The sequence below is a fragment of the Diorhabda sublineata genome, chromosome X (genome assembly GCF_026230105.1).
Source record: "Diorhabda sublineata isolate icDioSubl1.1 chromosome X, icDioSubl1.1, whole genome shotgun sequence".
NCBI classification, from domain to species: Eukaryota; Metazoa; Arthropoda; class Insecta; order Coleoptera; family Chrysomelidae; genus Diorhabda; species Diorhabda sublineata.
Genome location: NC_079485.1, coordinates 7,912,396 through 7,939,930, shown reverse-complemented (window position 1 = coordinate 7,939,930; position 27,535 = coordinate 7,912,396). Strand labels below are relative to the sequence as shown.

Genomic DNA, 27,535 nt, shown 5'->3' with positions numbered 1-27,535 from the left:
TTTATTTTCCATTTCGATCTATGAAAAATATTCTAATTAGCATTTTTACCTCAACAAGTTCCGAGTTTTCTCAATATTTATTTTTCCGTAGATTTTATAAGCTTTTCAATGGTTTTGATTTGAAGTGTTACTTTATACAATAACTGAAGTATCTTTAGTAAAATGTTCACCATAAATAGTGAGTAGCACTTTTCTCCTTGTAGATCTATTAAATTGAAGAAAGGAAATAGAGCTGTAATTAAACAGGGCTATTAGACAGAATAATATTTTGTTCCCTTGTCCCCTTGGAAGGTGAGAGTCTAAAGTAAATTGCGAGCAAACAACCTCAATTGAAATTTTGTACTCGTGACCTCAGAACTCGAAAGGGTTGTTGATATAGCGAGAGAATATTAATTCTATAGTACGTTCAAAATATAAACCTGAATTTAAACTGAGAGATTTGTTTTTTCACTGATGGAGTTGAAAGCATTGTTCGAAAATACTCTTAATATCAAGGAATCACTTTAATAAGAAGAATTTTTCAATATATCCTCGTAAGTGAGAGTGGCGAAATGAGAATAACAAATTAATCAAAACAAAAGAAAAATATATAGTTGGAGGTAGATCAACTCTTATCTTCCAAGTATACGTTAACAGGCTAATTATATACTGTTACGAACAAGCTCATCAAATGGGTCCTAGGCCGACCCTGTCCAGCTACAATGAAAACTAAAATTCGGCAAACTCGCGCGGCGTCTTTAATCTGTTTTTATAAATGGCGGACGTGATGAATTTATTATTATATAAGGCGGTTTATTTATAGTATTCTTTCAAATAATTTCTAGGAAAGTCTATTTGTTTATTTCTTTTGTTTCCTTTTGTTCTAAAACTTTGTAGAATTCTATTTGTGGTATATAAATAAGTTTACGTGGCACTGTTAGTTAGTTTTAAATAAATAGTCGTAGTGAAAAGATTGAATTAGTAAAAGTAATCGTGTAAATTATTATAAGTTGAGTTTATTTAATAGTGAGTAAATAAATTAAGAATGTTAGAGGCAGTGCTTATTAATTCACCCCACGAATAGAAAAAGTGTGAATAAATACGAAAAACGTTACAATACGTATGTACATTATTTCATTTTTCGTGTCTATTGACAAATTTCATGGAATCTCAATCACTAAGTTGGACATTCTGAAGCCGTTGGTGATTTTCATACTGAAGACCAAGATAACTTGGTTATCAACAATTTAAGCGTTAGACAGTTTAATTCTGAGTTTTGATATAGTGGCTTATCATTTCACAATATTTATGAAATTCAATTATTTTTTTGTATATAAATTTTTCGAAAGTTTATAATAGCATATTGCTATTTCACTTAATTTATATCTATCGTATACAATATATTTACCCATGGCGTTCTCAAGATTCTATGTAATATACTTTATATATTTTCAGATATCTAGTTATCTTTACGCAGATCTACAACGTAATAGGTAAAAACCTTTTTTTTCCGTATATTTTCCCATTAATTTCAGCTTGATAGATACTGTATCTATATTTATTCCGTCTCTAGTCTTCGCTTACCAGAGGTTAGGTGAATATGTAATTTAACTAAAGGAAATTTTCACAGAAACAAGAACTGGAACAAACGAGGATACAATACCGTGAAATGCAACATTCATAAACCCTTAGAATACTATTTTGTAAAGTTATTCAGATGGACATTTGTTTCCGCGTTAATTTTCTTAGCTTTTTCGATTTAGAAGAAATATATTACGAATAAGCAAACCCTGGCTTTTTTCATACTTTCTTTGCTTCAACAACTTCTCCCAGTTAATATTCTGTTGAAAATCGCTCAAACTCCTCTTACATCTAATTAACAATTTTTTAATTTGAAATTTAGTTTTCCCAAATCTGTTAAGCTACTTTTTGGTATACTGTAACAGAAAATTTAAGAATACACATAACTGAGTTCTTCCTCCCACAAAAATGTGTAGTTAATGTTGGAGTTTTACTTTGTGAGACAGTGTGTATATTAGACTTGTTATTGTACAGAACATGATAATTATAAACTTTTCTATTACTCAAAAATCTTGTATTCCTCAATTAATGGTCATTACTTATTTGCACAGACAACTATTTCGTAGTTCGGTTTTTCTCTAGAAATTTTATGTTATGGAGAATCTTATTTTGTTTTCCCAACATAAACTTTAATCTTGTTGACAAATAGAATATTTGCTCGGTAGAATTTCTTACTCCATCTACGTTGGCTCTTGGATATCGGCAAACCTCTCTTTGTGTTATTCAAAAGAGAACTAAAGCAAACATCTTATTGAAACAGTCTTTCTCAAAATATATAATCGAATAAATCATCAAACAACCTTGGCAAAAGCATTCGATACATACCAGTTTTATATAGCTGGTTTAAATATAATTATCATAGATTATTTGGATCAAATAAATAACGGAAAACTTGCTTCGTGAAACTGTTGTGATGTGAATTAAGTATTATTCCTGTCCATTTTAATAAACAAGTTGGAAACTAACTGTCATTTATAATTTTAGATGTAAAGTCCGGAAACATTGTAATACATACATTAAAACGAAATTAGTTTTTAATCTCACGTAGCAGCAATTGACATTTTTATTGTTATCGGTACAAGTCACGTCATTTCCCTTGTAGAGTAAACAAGTGGGAAGCTCTAAATAGCTTGTAATTTTTCATATCATTGCGCACACACTTTCTGCAGTTTATAAGAATTGATATGAAACTATACAGTTATTATATTACCGCCTGAATAATCGACACAATCAAAGTTTGATTATCGATAACCCAATTTCTTAGAAGTCTTAACAATGGAATATTGATTCATATTATAAACACTTTCAATGTCAGAAAATAGAATTTTTAATAGGTTAAGTACATTTTATCATATTTGTTCAGAAAATACTTTGATCTATGAACAAAAAATGCAATTATAGGTTATAAATTAGATGGAAATAATAGGTGAGTATACACAAAATAAGAGAAAATCATCATTCATACATTATAACCTCAGTACATCTAAAATTTCTTTTTCCTGGCTTTGGTCTGCGCAAAAATATCAATTACATCATCATAGTTAATTTGTGGGACTAGCTAAGCTTCTGTCTTGATCCATTTTTGCACATAATTAGGTTTTTTCTCTTTTCAAAGTAAAAAAAGATCTTTTTTACAATTTGTAGTCGAAATACTCAGAAAAATAGGGAAAGATATATCAACATTTGGGTAAAAGACTACGTGAATGTAATACATTGCATATTCTTTGTGCGTACAACTTCCGAAGAATTTTTGAATAAATGTAAATGAATACATTCATTTTCTAATGACTCTTCTAAATCGCGAGGATTCTTGTCGGCTAGTTTATTGGCAAATTTTTTCAACTCGTTTTTATCTATTTCAGATAAATTATCGAAGAAACTAAAATTTCCGTAAAGCTTTTCATATACACTTTTGCACCCTACCAATTGCACTTTCAGACTATCTAAAATAGGGTAATAAACGTCTATGCAGAAAGTTTCTTGTCCAGAAAAAGGTATTCTTTCATTCACCTGTGACTCATATGGCTGAATTTTTCTAGTTGTTTTGCGACGAGTATCATAACGATAATAATCTTGGACTATAGACAGTGTTTTAGCTTTTTCTTCATATTCAGAAAATTATCTGTCTCTCATGTCCTAAAGAAATAGAGCCAGAGAATTATATATCTGCACAACGAATGATAAATCAGATTGAGATTCTTGAAGCTTCTTACTAGCAGCATTAAATCGATATAAATTACATTCCAAACAAAGACTACAATTGCTGTTTCTAAATGCTGCAACTTTCGCCACAATCCCGTTGCTTCATATCGTGTAGTCGGTTTCTCATCTCTGCTTTCAGCAAAAAATTTCAGTGCATCAATCTATGCAGTGCATTCTTTTTCTAATGCTTAGCATGCCTCATGTCAAGCAGACCAATGAGTTTGAGAAAGACTTTTACTTCTTTCTGTCTATGAAATTTCAAAAACTTTGCCGCCCCTCAAATCTAAATCCACCATCGACTATCTAGAAACTGGTTTTTATTATTTTTCACTTCTTTGACTGGGCCAACGTAATAATATGGTATTGTATGGTTAATGTTTTATAAATTGCTTCCTAAATAAACAACTATTCGTAAATATAGCATGCTTTCTCGTGGGTATAATAAAACTAATAAATTTATAATAAATAAAGTTGCAATTCTTTTTTCATAAATTGTAATTTAATACTCAAGCTAATCAATTTTGCCAAACGTTTGTTTTTCTCTTTTCTAAAAAGTTTCCGGATATTGATATTATTCCATTTGACAAAAAACGATGATATTTGAAAGCTACCGAGATATGAAACAATAAAATTTATGAATTAATGATATTTAGTGCTGGTAAAAAATATGCTATATTCAACTTTTTCATCCACGACCAAATTGTGGCGATCGTTGTTTGTATTGTATTTCACAATGCACTGTATTACGTGAAAAATTTTAAATAAATGTTAATTAGAAATCCTAATAGAATATTTTGAGAAATATGTAGAGTGTTGACGAGGCTCTACACATTCTTTCCCTAAATTTTTCATTAAATTTAGATTTCTTTTTAACTTTTAACATAATTTCTTACAACTTCTGTTTGGCGCAGAAAGAAAAAATATGACAATTGAATTGTTACAATACATATACATTTAGTGGTAGAGGTTGTTAGGTTGTGAAGAAACTCCAAGTTTTTCTTTATATCTGTGGAGTATTTGAGTGTTTTGTTAAGATTAGGATTAGAGTTTGTTGGATGTCATGCATGTTTTGGAATGTCGGATAGTCGTTTAGACTGATGAATGTATTAACAAAAGAGTCAGTACAAACGGCATAATGTTTGTAGAGGTGAGAGATATATTGGAGAAGTTGCTGCATAGTTCTCCAGGTGAACGGAAGGAACTTATGAGTTCGTTGTACGAATTGACTGCACATGAATCTTGTAATGACGTACATTTGTTATCCATATATTTGATATGGGAAAATTATAAGGAAAAAAGTCTATTTGGGAACAAACAAAAGTATTGCCAAACACAAAGTTTTGTAAACAATACTCAGAGGGCTACATTAAGTATTTATCGTTTACAGCACAAACATCAATAGTAATATAGGAGGAAGTAGAGAAGATGATATAATTGTCCCTTTGAAATGATTTCTTTAACATTTCCATTCATTGAAAGAAGTTAATGATGAAATTTAGCTTTTATTGTACTTCCCGATTAATGACATTATGAAATTATTCAATTAGTAAGACAAAATGCGAATAGATGTTTTGTTTTAGAGTTTATTGTTGGCGTACACAAGTTTTCAAAAGAAGGGAATATTTTCTTTACTTTCCAATCCTCAAATAGTATATAATTTTTTATATGTATTTTGGCAAGGTAGGAAGACGCTTATAATTTATAAAATTAATCATTTGAATAATTGAAACTACTAGATAAAATTTCACATTGCTTCGAAACAATTTTTTTATTTACTCTACTATTAGAATTATTAGATATCGTTGAGCCAGGCACTGGAAGTAAATTTGGTTCGATAGCTTCAAAAATGCTTGGAGCCGCCGGCCGTTCCCTTGTTTCACAATCCAAGTAAACGCTTCAACGATGATTCGTAAATTAAATACTGCAGGATTAGAGACCGTAAATATTTAGTAAAATTTTCTCAAATTAATCTCTATTAAGAAAAGCGTATTATTTCCTTCGAATTCGAGAAAGTATTTACTGAAAATATTTTGTATATCGTCTTAAAAATGATTTATTTTGAGGGTATAATTTTAATAAACGATTAATCAGTTGGTAGTAGACTCATGCTACCAATTTAATCCTGACATTACTACAAATTTAGTAGCCTATAACGCAGATTGATTACTTTTGGTGTCAATTGGCATCACTGGAATCGTTCAGTGGCTTAACAAATGATTAAAATAACATTGTTTTGATTTGTGCTTCGTAAGTGGATTGAGATTGAAACGTGATATGAGATGAAAGTCGAACTAAAATTTAAAACAAAATTGTAATATTGAAGGATGGTGTTCGTGTACTGGAATGTTTGATACACATTACGTTCTGTGAACAAGGAAATTTTTATCACATGAAATACCAAGAGCTATTTATTGTTGTGCCGCATTAATATAAACATGATTAGGGACATTACAAGGATTGCGCCCAATATAAATGATATATTGAACTTGATTTTTTGCTATTATGATGTCCTTATAGCAACTATAAAATTATATTTGCAAGAACTAACGGGTACTAAGAGGAAAATTGATAATGTGTTTGGCATCCCTGTAGCCGAATGCGCTCTTTTACACGTATATGAATGCATAAAAGAAGGTGGTCTGCTTATTGTACCTATTTCCAAACAAATTCGACAAATTTTACAGTTTCCTCCCTATCATATACAGCACGGGTCTCTTGGAGAAACTCAATAGTATTATGTGCAATATACAACGGACGTTCCATTTCTTACTGAAATACGACTTGGGGTCATCCAAGTCACTGAGTATAATTCACAGCTACCTTAAAAGACTAAGGATTTGTGGAAAAATACATAATAATGGAATCAATGTTTTCATTTTTATGATCCTGACCGAAACTGCAAGTAGTGAATATTCATTAATTTCTTTCAATTTAGAAACTTTCCGTTTGCCCATGTATTTGTCATTTCTTTCAATTTAGAATGTCTCAAGATAACGGTAACGTGTCAAATAAGTTAGGGTACAGTATCGATTTTGAAAGATCTTGTCGTTTCATGTAGAATTTAATAATTCATTAACGGACGAATTATTAAATTCTGCATCATACGACATACAGAGGTCTCTAAAAAAGCTTCTCTGGCAGTATATTGTTCACAAATGTGGTAGAAGAACAGTGAGTGATTTTAGATACATTGAATATAGAAGGCATAAATAGGCAGTTCTTCAAAACTCAGCTTACAGAACTTATTACCAAAAGTAGCTGCAATAGACCAGTAAAACACTTTTTCATAAAAATATTTCAGAATCAGAATTCAACGATTTTGTTTGTCTGATAATTGTTCAACATTTGAAAAAGTTGAACAAGAACAAGAACAACCAACACCAACGAAAAGTTACACATCTATTCATAACTTGACCTGCTACTCCTTAATCATAAGTAAGCAAAATAGAAAGACAATTTTGAAAAACGGGTATATAGAAGAAAGCCTATAGATTAAGTGTCCTTAGTAAGGATATCAAAATAGATGCACCTGTTGAAGAAAATATTTCTAAAAGGAATATTTCTAATGATGTTTTAATTGGCTAGTAGTACGCTAAAATTGCATTATAACAAACAAACAATTTTCATTTCCATGTAGATACTCGCAGTTCAATTGGAAGCTATACTAATAAAATATGGTCTAATTACTTTAAGTGAAAGTAGGGTAATTGATTAAACTTTCACTTAAGCCTCCATATACACAGACTACGGGTTTCAGCAAACACCCAGCATTGGACGTTTAAAAATGGGTTAAAATTTGCATTTCAGATAATACGAAAAGTAAAGACTCAAAAAGTTTCGAAATTTCCTTATAATGATGAAAATTTGTAACACTTTACAACAAACAACAAGTGTTTTTATCGTTAATTCAAAATCCCTTGTAGATGTTTGCAAAAAATTAATGATCCAAAATGAAAGGCAAAATCGCAGATGAAACGCTAGAATGCTACAAATTTATTTGTTCAATGTATTTCACTTCGAACTTCAATAGTATCATTGTTTTTTCAATAATAACCAAAAGTTACTTGTATGTATAGAACATTAGATTGTTTTGTTTAGATTATTCCCTTCACTTAGATGTCTAGTTACTAAGTGAATCCGCAATATCGCGATACAGGTTTGATTTGAATTATGAGATACTTAAGCACTTCTAATTTTTCGTAAACTCACTTAAAATGCATTTCTTCGAAAAACTAATCATGTCTTGTGAGAATTATACTATGTTGTAATTAATTTTTTTTTAAATTTAACATCCTTCCCTCCCCAACTTCTTCAAAAAATGAAAAACTAATTAGGAGGAATTATCTAACAATAAACAATGATGCTTTTCCATGTTGTCTGACAACAGTCAAAACATTCCGGACTATTTCCAAAAGTTCAATTCCTTAATTACATTTAAACTCAAAAATGAAGTGAACTAAGTTATCTATCTTACCGAAAGACATTCAATTTGATAATACAGATTCATCACTAAATTTATAAAAGAAGCGAATTCAATTGATTTAACTGACATATTGAAAGAATGTTAAAAATTTTTATATAGTGCAATCATGCTTTAATTAAGTTCTGTAATTAACCTACTGTTTAAGTTACATTCGAAAAAGATACTACCATTTTAGAAACTTCAGAGATCCCCATTGTTTTAATTAAGAAAACCATAATCATAAATAGAAGACCCTTCAAGTATTTCATAAAATGTCTTTCCTATTTTGATCAAACTTTTATTGGAATTCAACAGTGCATTTTATGCTTAAGGAATATAATACTTTCATTATGAACCTGACGAAACTGTTTAATACGTCCAATATTCCAATAAGACTTTCTTTATTGAGTAAAGAAAAAAATCTGAAATCAAATGATATGTGGTAAGATTCGAGAAATAATAATCTTTCAAAGGTTTCTCAAAAAGCCATTAAGTCATGGTCATAAAGAAGTGGGAAAACGAGAAGAAATCAGAAACATGGAAAGAGACAGACTCTTGGTGAAAAACAATCGAAAAGAAAAGATACACTCCAGCTTATCAAAGCCAGAAGAGGTATGCTGCATAGCTCTCAGACAGGTAGCTCACTATGTAAAGTCGGTAAACTGGTAAACATCTACTAAATCAATAAGTCAAAATGCTACCGAGGTAAATTCACGACCATACGCCCTAGTTCATCTATTTATTCACGGCCATATAACGATTTTTCCATTATTTTAAGTCTATGACAATTATAAACCATTTAATCGTTGGACAGAAAACTCTTATTATGTAAATCGTATTTTTAGTTTGAATCCCAGTGGACCAACCCATAACAAACAATTTCCTTATTCCATGCGATGCTGTATGTTCATTAAATGTTTAGTTGCGTTTGATCGGTTCCCGCATCGATTTGTCAATTAAGAAATTCAAATTGAATTGGATTTTTGTGATCATTATATTACATCGGTGGATAATATTATACGGATTGTCCTCATTCATTGATGAATAATTTAGATTGGGAGAATCAGAGTCTTCGTATAATGATGGTTCTATATTTTTTTCCTTTGGGATATGACGATTTACGCACATATTTGTAACAGTAGAAGAAATATCATTATTCTAGTTGTAGGTTGGCAGTTATGGTGAGGCCTCATTTGTTGTTATTAGCTGGTAAATCCAATTATTTTTATCCTCAACACAAAGTTTAACCCATAGTTAATGCGTGTTTATGTGTAATTTTTCTCTGCTAATCCTCATGATATACTCCGTGCACAGAAAGAATAATTAATTGCAGAGTTGAAATATAAATATTTTGTTATTAGCTTTAACAGGTTAAATTATGAAATATTCGATCGATTGTACATGAGTCAATCCTAACTATGTTTTATGAGAGCTAATAGCATTTGATGAACTTTTGCTTGCAATCTTGTGTTAGGAAAATTTGCGAAACTGGAGACTACTTTTATCAATCAAAAACACTGCTTCAATATAAATTGTTATTAATTTTAAGTAAATCTAGAATATCAATCGAATAATATTTTTAAGAAACTCCTGTTTGCCAGTCATATATTTATATTCTATTATTAAGCACACTATTTTTAAATATGAATAAAACAGCGTGTGTTTGTGAAATATCATTCTGATGTTGAAGACTACATGTCTTCCAATTTTTAATCTTACTTGTTTCATTCTTATTTACATGTTTCGTCAGAAATCTGATGATTCATATTGATACTGATAACCTCTTAGTTAACCGCTTAGTGATCTACTATTGGAACGGGTTGACGGGTAGACCTGCGAAATTGTGAGTTGTTGTGAGCGACGTGAAATAAGCTACCTCCTTTTGTCTTGCACACTCTAACGGAAAGCGGCGATGTTTTCAGCAAATCTTGTTAACGTATAGGTGCAAATTGATGGTCCGTACTGCGAACAGTCCTCTCGACAGGACGATTATTGTGAATGTAAAATGGGAGCACGTGGATCGTTGCCTGAACTCATTTTGATAAAACGATTTATTCATTTGTATGCGTCGATGCATGTTATATCGTTCCCTGCTAATTTGGTCAAACATTTTGAATAAATGACAGCCTGTTTGACATATGTAGCTCCAACAATATAGACACTATAATTTAGCTTTTGAATGGAAAAGAACCGACGATGTCATAAACATTAAGCGGAAGCAGAAGCGGAAGCGGAAGTTCTCTAGTGCGGCTCTAATATTAAATTTAAATATTACTATTGAACACTTTAGAAACAAACTGCTTCAATTCAAGCGCCTAATAGTTTAACGGATCAAACCACTTCCTCAACAAGAACAAATCAATTGATTCGGTGATATTATTGTATCCAAAACAATAGAGACCCAAATAAATGTGTACATATTGTTGTTAGTGATATTATTTAACTTAAACCAAAGTGCCTGACGATCGACCCGAAACTTTTGATTTGGAACTCATAAAAAAGAGAATAGTCTCATATTGAGTATATGCTAAATAGTTATGAAGATATACTGATAAAGAAAAACATATAAATGAGATGTGCTATTGTAAAAGTGTGGCAGGCAGGCAGGCAGGCAGACAGGCAGGCAGACAGGCAGGCAGTTAATTATTACCATATCGCTTTGTGAAAGATATAAATGGACGAATAAAATGATTAACAATATCCTTTATGGTTTTCCAAAAAAAATAGGTGGTTGGGAAGTGTTTATTAACACGAGTGCAGCAACGTTTGACGAAGTAATCAACTTCGTATAAACTGTAAACTGTTTAACGAGCTTAAACGAGGTCGACCGTTATTTCATATGGATGTCAAAGGGATCTAAATCTCGTGGGATCCATATAGAACCTAAATCTCATTTATTTTTTCTTTTTAGGGATCATAGTATGCAAACTATTATACTCAAAGTTAATAATATAAAATTCGGCTAGAAATAACAGGATATTTGCAGTTTTGCATGGCATGTAATCTAAAGCTTAGAATGATTAAATACGGTATGTTATTTTCATTAATAAAATAAATGATTACTGATAATGGAAAAAACATTACAAAACGTGGACCAAAGGCAGTAGAAGTAAAAAATACAGTAAGTATATGCCGGAAAGTAGAATGAAATGCTAGAATTTATTTAGCAAACAGTGTTTAAGTGAACGCTAGAATTGTTTTGCTTGATTTCGTTACGTAAACTATAATCTCACCCTGGTTGGTCAAACGTTCAAAAAGTCGATGAAATTCTTTGAAAAATCAAAGTATTTTATCTCACTATATCGCTACGGAGATAAACGTCGATCGTAAAACAATTTTGAATTATTAACTGGATATCAAAAGATGCTCGATATTTGGGTTCCACATGAACGTTAAAAAATGTAATGTGCCGAGTTTCTATTTGTGAATACCTGCTCAAACGGAACAAAGTCCAGTTATTTTTCAAATAACTGATTAAGAGCTATAGACAGTAGATCACCTCCGATAGTAATATGAGAAAGAATTTGTGATGGAGATCCAGAAAATCTAAGTAAATAGCTGAGAATCACTTACGGATGCAAAGGAAAATGATGCTTAGTGACAACAAATGATACGAGTGAAGCGGAAACGGGGCCAGAAATGATAAGTATGGAATATGTTGACTTCCACCATGATAATGCTAAACAGCACATATCTTTCGATTGGCTTCAAAATAAGTTTGTGGACATCCCTTGGTTGAGTTGTAATTCAAAAACTCAAAGTTCTATGGTAACAGAATTATGGTTTTGCCAGGAAAATGGCAAAATAAAAATCATTGTTAACTTCCAAAAACTGAAATGAATTATCTCCAGCACAAGAAATATTAATCTTAATGTGAAAACTATGTTAAATAATTGGAATGTGGGAATTGGGAATAATGTGCGCATTCAATGAAACTAGTAGCAGGGTCATCCCAGCTCTGACAAAAAAATAATTATAAGAACTCATGTATCGGGAATAAACAAGAAATATTTTGGCTGAAACTGAACATAAAAATATGGTAGTTAACTTTGGTTAGGAATGGAATGAATATAGCTTTCAGTAAACTCGATATTTTCGTTACTTGTGTGAATATAATGAAGTATGAAATGAACTAATGAAATGTTACACTTTCAACAAATTCAATGTCAAAAGAATGTCAAGAAAATATGTGTCAACTTCGTCACAGTTCGAATAATTCTTTGAGAAGTCCGCTTAAACAAATTTCAGTATAAAAAAAAATTGTAATTTTATAGATAGGATGACTTGATCAACATTCTCGTCCCATCGTTTTATACAAAATTTTCGAAATAGCTGGTTCAAAAGCTTACTGTTTGTTGAGTTGATGTAGCTTATTTTTAAGTGTAGCAAAATCGGGACGATCAATAGAATCTTCCGCCCAACATTTTCGCATGAGCTGTTCCACTTCATCTTCTTCGCATAAAGCTCCTGGACCTAGAACTGGTCTTAACGGTTCTCCGTTATTAGCCTCCGGACCTTTTTTCACGGTTTCCAATATTTCTGTGAAAAAAAAAATAGAGATAAGTGAATTCATATATAGAATAAATATATGAACAAATAAACAAAATATTTTATAAAGAAGAGAACTAATATTGGCCTTTGATAAAATAACTGATTCCTATCAAGATATTTTCATCGGAATCTCTTGACTATATTTTGGAATGGTAGAAAAGCGCACATATTTTTAGTCAATACCCAAATTATTGTGAAATAAATTAGAAATTCCGTAGCTTTATATCAACATCTGTTGATTCTTAACTCAACTTTGAAATCGATAGAGAAGACCAGTTGTAATTCAGAGGACTATAATTTCAAAGATATGACTTTATTTACAAATCTAATCATAATATATATATATATATATATATATATATATATATATATATATATATATATATATATATATATATATATATAAAGATTTTTCAAGACCACGAGATGTATATTTTGGATTTTCTATTGATTTCTTTTAAAGTTGTGTTTGAATTTTCTGTTCGCTTGTACGGAAGAGATTCTTGGAAGTAACCATTAAACTTTCAGAAGTCGAGTCATCACAAATTTTAATTATGAATCAAAACTCATTATAAATAAGCCAAAAAATGATTCCTCCCCAAACAGTAAAAGAGCTATATACACAACAATTTTTTTTATAATTTACTTCGATAAATACATAAATAACCACAGAAATAGTATACATGTGGTACACAACAAATTGAGTGATTTTTTTATGCCATACTCCCTTTTATATAAAAATAGGGTTTTTGGCGTTGCCAATTAAAAATACTTTGATTCTTTGAATTTAAGATGCTGATGATGACAAAATTGAAAAATATTGTGGGTACAGAAGTGAAGTAAAAGAAATTTGATCATGTAGAAACTATTACTTTCTACTAATAAGCTAATCTTCTATTGAATAAAGTTAAAATTAATTGTCATATACACTAACGTACAATATGTAAAGTTAACATTATTTTAAATGATTGTAATGTGTGAAAAACTAATTAAAGAGCAAATAAACATAGTAACACCATAAAGTGTGGGCGTTTTATGTATACGATGAGTTCGGGAACAGTGGGATAGAATTGAAAACGCCCACAATTCTAGTATCACTCAACTATTTTTTTGCAAACAACCATTTTTGAATAATTGTAATTTTATCACAATGTACAAATTAGTGAAATTATCAAAACCCAACGTGCAGGAGAATGTGTTTGTACAGAGAATTTGCTTTAAAGCCTTCACATATATACTTTATTATCACTAAAATATGTAGATAAAGATTAAGACAAAATATTGGAAGGTACAATAGGGAAGTGATGAAACAAAATAATGAATTGGAATTTAGTTGACTTTTATGAAGTCATAATTTGTAATTATATCTAATAAAGACTTTCATTAATTTTCATCTCCCATAACTTTGTTTTAATTACAATGTGCTACTGAATCAACAGATGAAGTCACTTTAGAATAGAGAAAAACGTTAAATGAGAGTGGAAATATACAAAACGACGTTGGATGAACTTTAGAATTTCAAGAAGTTCAGTTGAGATGTAACAAAGGAACGGAAACGAAGAGAGATGTTATTAGAAGTAACTATTGATTTTGACATATATGAAATTCGAAACACGATATAAAAAAGGTACTACTATCTTTGGTTACATTAACCGATTGAATATGAAATGCCTAACAACAGTTATATTGGGAGTAAGCGAATACGATAATAAGAATAGTTAAGAGGAAAATGACCCGATTAAAATTAAGTCAAGTTATTAGGGTTTAGTTTAATTGTCTGAAGACGATAGCTTGGTTATCGAAACACGCGTCAGACAGTGTAATTGTGAGTGTTGGTGTAGTGGTGATGTGAGCAGAATGAATATCACCAACGGTTCTAGGAATTCCACTCATTATATCTTGACAATTTTCATACTGATTTGTTTATGAAAAGAAAAAAATATGATTCATACATAGAAGTTTCAATTTTGTAAGCACTTAACTTTGCAAAGACTCCATCGATTATTGAGTTTTTATTTCTTGAAGATATTAAATCGATGTTATGAGTTGCATTCAAAAAAGTGTCGAATTCGATGGTTGTTAAAAGATCTTGATTAAAATCTTCACAAAAATTTAACAACTTTTTGTGTTAATCTATAACAAGTTTAACTGAGCTTTTGTATAGGATGAATAACATTTTGATCAATTAATTCAATTTTTCTCTAACAATACCCAGTATGTATTTCTTTCGTTTCTGCACATCTACAGATATACAGGCATTAGATACAAAAAAAACCCGACCTCGTCACATGCTTCTTGTGAGGAGATATCGCTGCTATAGACAGACGGACAATTCCTAAAAAATGCGTTAAAATTGTACTAATCTTTGATTGTTTTCCAATGAATTTGAGTAAAATTTTCACAGAAACTGTCCACTAAAGGTGAAATCAATGTAATGTGAAAATAGATAAATCTTTTCAGATAGTTTCTCTTGTAAATATAGACTAAAACGATTAATTTTCGTGATGTTTTTTAAAAACAATCCACACTGGATTTTGTATTGTAGTTTCAATTCAATAACTCTATCAATGCACTTGAAACACTTGAAAATAAAATCCAATTGTAAAGTTTAACACAATTTCTGTATCTAACCTATGAACGTAATCTCCCACTTTTTATTAGCATAATATAATAATCCTTCAAAAGTCCAGAATCGACCTTGACAAACAGATGACGTCAATGAATTTGTGGGGGCAAAATAAAGCAAAGGCCGCTAAGTATATTGATATAATTAATTTTCCAAGAAATAATTTAATTTCAAGAACGACATTCTAATTTCTAGAACCTCAAATATTTTCATTATCAAAACTGATGTATTTATCAACCGAATAAGAATAAGAATATTTTGATATATTTTGAAATTAGTTTACTTCTGAAATACTAATAAGTTAATATTAATGTTGAATATTTCTATCTTAGTTGAATAAAAAGTAGATAAATTCATTTGTGATAATAGAACAGACAAAGAAATTTTCAAAACAACTATGAAAAAAAAATACTTTGGGAATGAATGAAAAGGATTTGAATTAGTTATACTATTTTCAAACTACTAAAAACCTTATTTTGTGTGAATCTTGTTGTATATATATTCACCTAAGTATTACTCAATCTGTAGGTACATATTTCTATCTTTATTTTGTCTGTAATTTCGAAACATCCAATCCAATCTTATTTTTTCCATTCAATAATGTATATATACATATGTATATATATATACATACATATATATATATATATATATATATATATATATATATATATATATATATATATATATATATACTTTCGATGGTTGACTTTGTTACAAGGCAACACTGTCATATTTTGGACCATTTGGTAAAGATGAACATAACTGTTCAATATCAAATTACGATCAATTATGATACAATAAAATTATGAATAATAAATAATCAAACAATTGAATTCAATTATTTTAATAAAGCAAATTTTGAGAATCTTATCGATCCACTATTTAACGACTATTGAACGATACTGCCTTGTTTTGAGCATATCTAAGCAAAATTAAGCCCACAGGATTGTAAAATGAGATTTTCGGCGGCCATTCAATGGGTTTTCCTCTAAATATTCGCCTGAAATTATAGAATGTTCCCTATTAAAATTTTATTCGTGATAAGTTAATCTAATTTGTTCACAAATACAGCAGTCTCCTCTGAGGACCACTTTCCAATATTTCCTGGAAGATTTTAAGTTTGTGGATAAGTGCTTTAAGAATTTGTGCTACTGACTACTAATTTCAACATTAACAAATATCTGTCTGGTAGAGATGTTGGGATAGATAGAAGTACATTTATTTTTTTCGTGATAATTTGTCTAGATTTTAGGTCTTTTTTCTATGAAAATCAGTTAAAAATAGCATGTAAAAATTGTCGTTTCGACCTACTTTAGTTTTTATTAAACGTACATTTATTTTGATATCGTTACTAAGGGTAGTTTATCAATGAGTACTATTTTCTCTTAGATGCCTTTGTTTTTTTAGAGTACTTTGTGATATAAATTGTAGGTCAGGATAGTTAAGTTGGAATTTATGGAACCATTGACGATATTCATACTGAATACACTGTTTACACCTCCACTACATCAACACTCACAATTACACTGTCTGACGCGCGTTTCGATAATCAAGTTATCGTCTTCAGAGACTGAAGGTAAACTTTTACCGGCGCCCATTTCGAACAAAGTTTTTTCATGGATAAAAGCAAAATATTTAACCTTTCTGATACCTTCAGCTTCACCACTATTTGACAAAATTTCAATTTGCGATCGCACAAAATAATTTTTAAGCTTGGTGTTACAGAAAAAAGCGACATAACGCATGTGGTTCCATTTGTGTGATATGCTCAAAATTTGATATGGTGAAATAAATTAAACAAGTCTTATTCTATTTAAAAGTGAGCAAAAGACTTGTTAAAATAATCTATAGATCCTATTGAAAACTTGATAGCCGCCCACGTTTAGTTGTTGATAATGTAAAATAATAAAAAAGACAATATCATCAGCATATGCTTCCTCACATATTCTCATTATTGTATGTTGCAATATAAAGCAATGAACTCATGCAATTACATGTCTTACTCCTTCTGTGGTTAGAAAAGCCTCTGAAAGTAGGTCTTTACTAATTACATGGTGGACATTTCATTTATATAGGCTCATGATTACATATCGTAAGTTAATATCTATTGATCTTATTTCCAAACTTCCCAATATGTTTGCCCAAATTTCTCCTTATGCATAATGATACAACAAAAAGAGGTTATAATTCTCTTCGGCAATACAAGGCTAAATAACATCTTGTCCATTAAATTTGAGATACAATAACTATATTTACCTCAAAGCTATGTGTTAACTACTGTAATTTTAGTCTTGATTCAAGTGGTAGTGCTAAAGTAACAGTTTGTGTTTTCATTCTTCCAAATAGATAGACCGACAGACATGAGGAATTGAACGACCTACACTTTTCCAGAAATAATTCCAATAATAATCATTATTCATGGAGTTTCAGGAGTAAATAGGAAACAGAATTGCATTAGAATAGGATGCTTGATAATTTGAAAGCCTGACTACCCTTTGAAATTAATCAAATTTATACCAAAAGGTAGAAAACGTGGAGTGAACATTTCTACAAAGGTTCCGCTTTGCAACATATCAAATGCTTCCTAAATTTTATATTACGTATAATAATTGTTGAAAAAGTATTTTTAACTAATATCGCTAAACAGAAAATAGAAGAACCTTTGAAATATGTTTGTATAATGTCCTTCAAAGAGCGCAGTTGGCTGACGTAAAATATTCTGTAAAACTAATTTTCCTGATATTGATTTCTAGCCCTATACGATATGTGAATAGAATAGGTTTAAAATTACATGCAATCCATTAATTCAACCTTTTCCTATAATAAAGGATGTTGATATGTTCATGGAAAATGAACAATACTTCGGAATATATATGAAACTGAAAACTATTTAGAAAGTTATATATATATATATATATATATATATATATATATATATATATATATATATATATATATATATATATATATATATATATATGGGACAAAGCAAATGAATAATGAAGTCATTGCAAAACAAATGGAAAAGAAAAAACTTTAGACGATATTAGACTATAACAAAACTGTCATTTATACAATCTTGTAGGTAAAGTTCAGCACATTGAAAATGTCAGTAATAAAAAGTGGTGCATAATTTGTGAAAAAATCAAAAATAACAGACACAAACCTTTTATTGTGTTATAGCAAAATGGCGCGGCTGTTTCTAAAGCATGATATTGTAGTTACTCTGAAACAATACTGCGTTAATGGATGAAATCTGCCATTATAAAATGCCAGAATTACGGCCCATAAATTTTTATTTTTACTGAAAGTACCAATCGGTTGGTAAATTTGACCGATTTGGATTTTATAGATGCTGTGTGGGAAAAAATATATTTCTTTTGAAAAGTTCGATTTTTCTGGTTTGTGATTGCGATGTGGACATCGATAACAAAAGGGAAAGGTGTTAATATAAAATAGTGATCAGTACATTCATTCGAATCCCACTTTCACTGTTCAGTGCATTCGCGATGATTTTAATGAATCATTAATTTGAATAGTTTGTTTTTCTTTTATAACATAAATATAATACGAGAATATATTGAAAAATTCTTAGCCTACTATAGAACCTTCTTGCTCTGCAAACCAGACCTCCACAGCTTTTATAACCTCCTCGTTGGAAAAAAATTACGACCTTTTAAATTTTTGTTCAGTCGAGGAAAGAGATTATAGTCGGACGGGTCCAAATCTGGTGAATAAGGGGGGTATTCTACGAATTCAAACACTAAATTACGAAATTTTGCATGGCAACATGAGATTAGTGTGCAGGGGCTTTGTCCTGCAAAAACAAAACACCTTTGGATAACTTTCCGCGTCTTTTCTCTTTTTCCCGTAGAGTGATCAGTAATGTCGAAAAGTAATCTCCAGTTATTGTTCTATTCCATCGATTTTTGCTTTGTTTCTGGATCGTAGAAATGTACCCAAGTCTCATCCATGGTAACAATTAGGTTTAAGAAGTCTACATCGTTTTCAAATCGAGCACAGATCGAACGGGATGCTTCTACCCTTGCACGCTTTTGGTCATCATTCAAACACTTGGGGATCCATTTTGCAGCAATTTTTCTCATATCCAAATTGACGTGAACTATAGATGAACGCGTTCGTATGAAATATTCAGTGCTTCAGATCAGATCTGTTTTAGCCCTATTCGACGGTCTGATAAAACCATGTCACGAATTGCATCGATATTTTCGGAGACTGACACAGAAACTGGCCTTCCCGATCGGTCATCATCTTCAATGGAAAATTTACCTCTTTTGAAGCATGCAGTCCAATTTTTCACGGTCGCTTACGAAGGACATTGATCACCAAGGGTATTAAGTAAATCTTTTTACCTCTTAACCCTTTTAAATACAGGTACTTGATAATGGCTCGACACTCTTTTCTCTTTTAATTTATTGCGTAACTCTGGTTTAGTTTTTTGACGTCAAGCTTTACACTGACACTTTTAATAAGTTATTGTTTGTTGCTATGAAAACGCAATATTTTGTTTATGCGTGGAACTGGTCTAAGCTAACTACATATCAATACATCCTCGTCATATTGATTCTTTTTTAGATATAATTCACAATTTCATATAATGATTATAACAGACTGATAAATATTAGGTAAACATTCGTTTAAAATTTTCTAGTGAATTATGAAACGGAAATGATTGCTTTGGTGATGGTTTCAGTAATAATTATTTAGTAATGCGCGTAATCCAATTTATTTGAAAATAGTTCATACTGCTACCTCAGAACTTAAAAACTTTTATGTTTCTGTCCATATTTCTCCAAATGACATATTTTCAAGATGTAGCATCACAATAGATGTAATTTTGAGAACTATTATAGAAAAAATTATTTCAAAATTTATTGGTTGTAACCCCATTAGAATGAAAATATTCAATATTCAACAATTGAATTGTTTTGTGTCAAATTCGCCATCTTGATATCTACTCATGCTGGCAGATCCATCTCGGGCTGTGAACTTTAATTAGAAATTTGATTCAGCCTCGGGCCATCTGTGAAACGTCTATAAAATAGGCGTTTTGTGGATTACATAGTACCCCTAGATGGCACTTGATCGTTGATAAACAACGATCAGATGTTTTGTACAAGTCTAGAAAAATTTAAGCAGTCTTCGCAAAGTGTAAATATGATACTGATGCATTTTCTTATACATTTATTAAAATTGGAGGCGCAAAATGCGATCTCCTGCCTTCTACCTTGTTTGTGAAGCCTGTTCCGAATGAAGACAAATCATGGAAACCACATTGTACTTTAAGTTATTATTAAAGATGCTTGGAAGGTGAGCAATGTTTAATTAAACGATGAATCAAATATAATACATGTTAATTTATATTTTCTCTTAGTTCTAATAAAATTAATGCTGATGAGTTTCTACCTACACCAAAACACGAAACACGAATTTAACACCCGCAGAAGATTTTTACAGCTGAATTGAATTTACCAAAATCATTGAACTAGGCATGAAATTCACAACTTTTTTCCCAAAAGACGGCGGACTTTGTTTTTGCAATGACATAAAAAGTATATTCGAAAAAATTGATATACCCTGTGTATTCCTAGCCAATGGCGTTTATCTATTGACACTTTAACAAAAAGAATCTGTTTTATTATACAACGTAAATAAATTGCCTTCGCTTCCAATCGCTCAGATAGGGCATCTTAGAGGAAATCATCTTGAATCTGTAAAGTATCGGGATTGTGACTTCTCATTAGAGATTTTGAAATGGTTTATCTATGTTATCTATGCGTATGGGATGATAGCAAGAATGTTAATCATCATATTCTACAGTCACGGCCTATGAGAACAGACATCTGAATCGTGAATAAAACGTTAAATTTGAGCAGATTGTTAAAGCAGGAAAAGTGTTAATGCCACCTCTGCACATTCAGTTAGGGTTTATGAAACCATTTGTTAAAGAACTGGATGAAACTTTAGAAGCTTCGGGATACTTGAAAAAGTTTTTACGAAGTTATCAAAAGCAAAAGTTAGAGCTGAGGTTTTTGTTGGTCCGCAAATTAAACAGAAGAACAATTTTCAACATTGTAGAATCGTACTCAAAAAACGGGTTCGAACAGTTTTAAAGTAGTAATATCTCGATTTTTAGGAAATAACAAAGCTTAGAACTGCGAAAAGTTACTTAAGGATATACTAAAAAATTTTGAGGCTGCAGGATATCATTAAAAGTACATATAGTGCATGCATATTTAAATAAATTTAAAAACAGCATGGGAACGATTTCAGAAAAGCAAGAACGTGTTCATCAGAATATTATGAGATTCTAACAATGTTATCAAAGACATTACCATGAAAACAGAATGTGGGAGTTAAATGTAGGGTTCAATAAGAGAAAGTACTTTTGAACATGAGAAAAAAAATGATTTCCCACTTTCATTGAGATATTTTTATAATAAACCTTAATAAAAATATATCCATTCCAATGGTTTCATCTAAAGTGAAAAACTACAACTACGGATTCAGAAAAATTTCTCCTCTTGACAGAAGAAGATTTTTTCATATTTTATTTGTCCATTAGGTACGAACCTAAATTATCGAAATTTTATGCTTCAAAGTCAATGTCCAATTTTATGTTCAACCGCGTAGTCATTGCTGATCGATGAATAGAAGATATCCTTGTTAGTGTGATTATACTTGTTGCCCGGAATCAATGGCACTCAACGATTGTCGGTGTAAAGAGAAATAATTCAAAAGCAAAGAAGAGTAGCTTAGACACATTTGTTATGCACGTTAATGAAACTGATAATAAGAATAATTGTCGTTAATCATAATAGAAAGGACATTCGCAACCTGTATTTACACATCATGCATCATGCAACACCGTTTATGGACGAGGTGGGATCTAGATCTAATGGCGATTAGGGAATTATCTTGAAACTTGAGGTAATTTTCTGGGAGACCTTTGAGGGAAAGGGGGAAGAGTATCTTTGACAATAGAGTTGTCGGATTCGATGGTACGAATCACACAGAGCTTGGAGGTCATTTAAACGGCTCGGAATAGGGGCTATGTCAGTATAGATATAAACGGTATTACTGGGACTGAATCGGCTTTTGTATTGGTAGAACCTGAGAATGGTCTGCATACAAGACAAGAGTTTTTTGATTAGATAGTTAGATGAAGTGCAGTTTGCTCGATATTGGGTTGTATATGGGGCGTGTTCGTCCGAATGCCTTGATGAAACAGACTCGCCTCCATTCTCTGTTTAAAATATCGTGCAGATCGGCCGACCAACTAAGAGTGTGAGTGAATCTCATTCTCAGATAGACGCCTTCTTTGCGGAGATCTTTACGTTGTCGAAGCTCGTATTTGTGGGTGACTCGGGTAGGTGGGGCCAAGTGTTCGGGAGCGACAATTGTTGCAGAGTGTCTTTCTTCGATTGTTTTAATCACTCAAAAATATGAGCTTCAACAACGCCAAGATCCAGTAGATCGCTAGCAGTCGAACTTATCGCAGCTTCTGAAGATATCATCCTTTTGTGTTGGCGAAACGTCAAGAACAAAGCTCAACAACAACTACCCAAAAACCGTACATATATTGTATGATGGCCACGAAAGGCTAACTCGATTCACTTTTCTATTAATAGATGACGTTCAGGCATTAAAATAGCACTAACTTTTTAAAAACAACAATCAACTCTCTTGTAGTGGATAACTTGTTGTCGAAAAGTCACATAAAGTAATTGTAATCTGCTACTCCTTAGTAACACCAACAAAATTCAAGTTTCATTTATTTGAGCATTCGCAGCGTTAAGAGTTCAAATTTACAAAATAAACTTTTCCAGCCGCACATAACAATTATTGTAAGACAGTAATACATATTCCATTGATTACCTTAAAAAAACTGCTCAAAGGTTTCCTAACAATCATTATTAATTCTATCCATAATCAGTTTGAATTTGATGATTTCCAGCTACTTAAATTTTATAACTGCAATTATAAATTTATTTCGAAGACATAACTGCTCGTTTTTATTTGAAATAATGGTGAATTCGCAGTTACTTCACCATAAATTGAATTGATGTCTATATTGGAAAAAGGAGCTCGTTCCATGTAATCAATTGGAATTCATTTTGAGAGATATTAAAACCTGATGGAGTTTTTTCAAAGATTTATAGTTGGCAATTGAGTCTATGTACGCAGTGTACATATGATAACCACACTAGAATGAATATAAGAGCATTTTCGCTATCACTTGGGAAACTGCATAAGGATCAAGTAGAACAGAAGTCTTAATTCGAGGATGTACTAAATATATTATATAATACTATATTTTTCAGTAAGAATCAATAATTCCCATGCTATTCATCTAATGACTAGGTACATGTCATTTGATAATTTGATAGCTGTTGGACTTATATCTTGGAAAATTGTAAATTTAGTTGAGAATAGAAATAGAATGACGGCTGACGGTTTTACCATCGAATTGTAGCCAGCTGACTTATATATTTATTCACAGGTACATATAAGCTATCATCAATAAAATCACTGAGATTATAATATTTTTTTCTTGTTCGGGGCACCAGCTGACGTATAATACTCTATAGTTATAGGCAGCTGATTGTTCTGTTTCTTCAAGATATTGGGATAGTTACAATTTCACAAATTTTTGGCTGGGAGGTAGTGACTGAATTTCTTTGGAAGGCTATTACTGCTCATCCCACCCACCGAGCCGTATCTGACCTTCACTAAGCTTTATTTTATGTACAACTCTCTGATGCATTGTACTAATTATTGCTTAAGAGGAGCTTAGTCGTTTATTTCTGTAGCTGGCTCCCGGACTATAAGTTTAACGTATATGCTAGAAATTCCCAGAATTTTTAAACCTTCGTCACTTTGGTATATTTATTGAAAACTGCCTTTTTGGGTTTGAGATGTGGTGAATTTGGCAGCTCATCACAAGTTGCATTCGTGGAAAGAATGAGAAAATGTGAGAAGTATAAGAAATTACTATTTCGCAAATCGAGCTATATATACATATTACACAAGAATTTATATGTTCCAAAAAGGGACGAATTAGCGATAATAATACAATTTTATCTATAATAACAGTAGCATAATATGAATATATGGATTCCTGATTAGTTCATCTCTAAATGAATCGTTATTTTTTCAAATTTTAAACTAAATTCAATTTTTTTAAAGTTAATGTTTTCAAATATGCAGGTTAAATATATAGTAGTTTAATAACGAAAGCCTCTGTGAATTGTTTCAATGTTTAACACGAAAATTATAATCAACGTACACTACAAATAATTTAACGCTTTAGGCATTTGCTGCAGATGGGGATATAGATATTCCAAAATTCTCCCACATCGTTTATATCCAAATATGCCAACTATATATTGCTCATAAAATGTTATGGTGGATCATGTAATATTAAAAATTAGTTTCTATCAGAATCATTCACCAAGGCTTTTTTGATTATTCTCTTAGTAACGTGTGGGATACTGAATGGATTATTTATGGCACGTCTGTAGTTTTAAAACGTTATAAATGAATACATTTTAAATTCGAAGATTTCCACTGGCTTTTCTCCAAACACTGGAAGTAATGCATCTTAAAAGTAATATATTTAAAGCTATTACAAAAGAACGTTTTCGAAACATAATGAAAAACAAGTTTATGACGTTTTCATAAAACATTTAATTCATGCTAAATAGTAAATTTCGTATTCAGTTTAAGTGATTTATCGAGCTCAAAAGTAGAATAAAGCTTCTCATTGTGTATAATTCTTTAGTTGATAAAAAAAGCGGATTTAATGATAATTTTATTACAAAGCTGTGAAGATAAGCTCCTGAGTTGAAAAATATAAATTATTATAGTATAAATACATATCTTTTTGGATATTTCTATGCATATTGGATTATTATTTGTCTTGATTTTTCAACATTTACTTCAGTCACAATATTGGAAATTTTGGTGGTGTTTGATTCATTTAACATCATAACTAAATATCGTAAGAAAGGGGTTGCTAACGTATTTCGGATGATTGTTCACAGAGAACGATCAATTGACAAAGGAAAAGGAAAACGTGGGAATGTCAGTAAGATAAACAAATCGCATTTTCACTACGGAAATTTATTTATATGTTTCAAGCGAGACAAATATAGTAAATGAAAGATTTTTGAATCCTACAAATATGCACTGAGAGATAAGTTATTGGTTAGATATATTTGAACTAATTGATCTTGAACTATAATATGTCTCAAACTTAACCACACTTAATATAATTCCAGCTCCTGATCTACAGGGAGTTTTATTTTGGAATTTGGACATTTCGAAACTAATATAATAATAATAGTCTCTTTCTAGAGACCGATAAGCCATATCATCGTTATTTGATTGGACCAGTTATTTTTCCACAACCGGCTAACTGGCTACTTTTGATAACGAAGGCATAGTCCTAGACCTAAAGTAAACTTCTATATTGGTTGGTCTAATGCCTTTCAAATAGAAGCATTGTATCATATAACGATGACCAATTTTTTCCATGTTTATAAATTCACTGAAAACAATCACTATTGTTGGCTATCAAACTAATACTAAACAACGTAGCGTCTTCAAACTTGAAATATATGTTGAATAGGTTGTGTACTTTCTAATACAGAAGTATTTTTCAAGCAAGTCTCACCATCTTTAGGTCATGACAGGTAATTCTGGGACCTCGTATAAGGCAACTTTAGATAAAATTCTTGGAAACACGTTTTTGTGTATTCGACTTTTCCTTGAAAATGACAAAGATTTATGGAAGATAACGAGAGTGAAACAAGTTTTATCAATAATACCTGATACACTTAATAGTCTTATACACTATACCAAATTTTGGTATTATTAAGTTAAAGGGTTACAGGGAAATTAGCTTTTTGCGAAATTTTGTGCCCTACTTTGAGAATCTATCACTCCTCAGGAATGCAACTTGGTATAGAGTTCAATTTCCCCTAATCGTCATATTTTGGGCTCTCCTATACGCCTCACTTTTGTCGCTACAAATAAAATTTTAATTCAGAATGTAAATATTCCTAGGTTATAGTGATTGAAGAAGTTAGCATCTGTTTTTATCATCTCCCCACGAGTTAGTAAATTGTGAACCGTAATTAGATAATATTTTTGAGATTTAGAAATAACAGTGAATATAGTTGCGGGTGTATCACTATTTGAGTAAACAGATACTACTCTTTGTTCATTAGATAAGTATTTATTTACAAATTTCATATAATTCGAAGACATTTTTAAGATATTTTCTATTATAATAGTTATTCTATAGTTATTCTATAAATTTTATAATCTTATAATTAAAACACCTATCCAAATATGATTCTCATTTCAAATTTTGTGCTGAAGCTGAAGGCTAAAGAATATTTGCATTCATAATACCTATTAGTTCTCACAATGACATGTGGACAGCAATTGATTTGAAATAAGTTTTTGTGTCCTATACATTCCTTCCATTTCCATATTATCAAATATCATCAAGAAGCTTACTTTCTGAAAGCGTCGCAAAGTATGAGACAATTTTTTTGTCAAAACATTTAATCAGTTTGAATTCGTTTCCTTTAAGGCGAAATATTTTGTGAGATTTTCGATTTGACAAAGGGCGACAGAGCTACATCATGGTAAACTGGAAGCGCGGAGAAGGCATCAGCAAAGGACCACATCTGGTTAAATTCAGTAATTTACAACAATGTCACGTTGCAAGATGTTACGTCTCATCTTAACGCATAGAGCTCTCCTCAACAATACTGTTTTCGTAATATATATATATATATATATATATATATATATATATATATATATATATATATATATATATATATTCATCGTATCTGAAGCACTCCTTTTTTATTTCATTTTTAAACACCAAGATAGTCCCAAATAAATTATTTATAATTAAATTTACCTTCAGAGAAATGAATTATGTAATAATTGATATCATTTTCACGTAACATTTTGAACTAATTCATTTGAATAGAACAAAACATTTCAATCAACAATAAATTCTGCCCAACAGTAGCCTAGCGTTTTTCTTCTGAAAATATCCCAAAGTTATAATAATAACCTTCAGA

General features: G+C 30.9%; 1 protein-coding gene across 3 annotated transcripts in view; it reads right to left on the bottom strand.

The window, feature by feature from the left end:
- LOC130451393 (atrial natriuretic peptide receptor 1) overlaps positions 1-27,535 on the bottom strand; it is a 110,032-nt gene that overhangs the window by 29,415 nt on the left and 53,082 nt on the right. For all 3 annotated transcript variants that reach the window (XM_056790378.1, XM_056790379.1, XM_056790380.1), the window contains one exon: positions 12,574-12,763. In XM_056790378.1, coding sequence (XP_056646356.1) covers positions 12,574-12,763 — 190 coding nt within the window. The remainder of the gene's footprint in view (positions 1-12,573; positions 12,764-27,535) is intronic.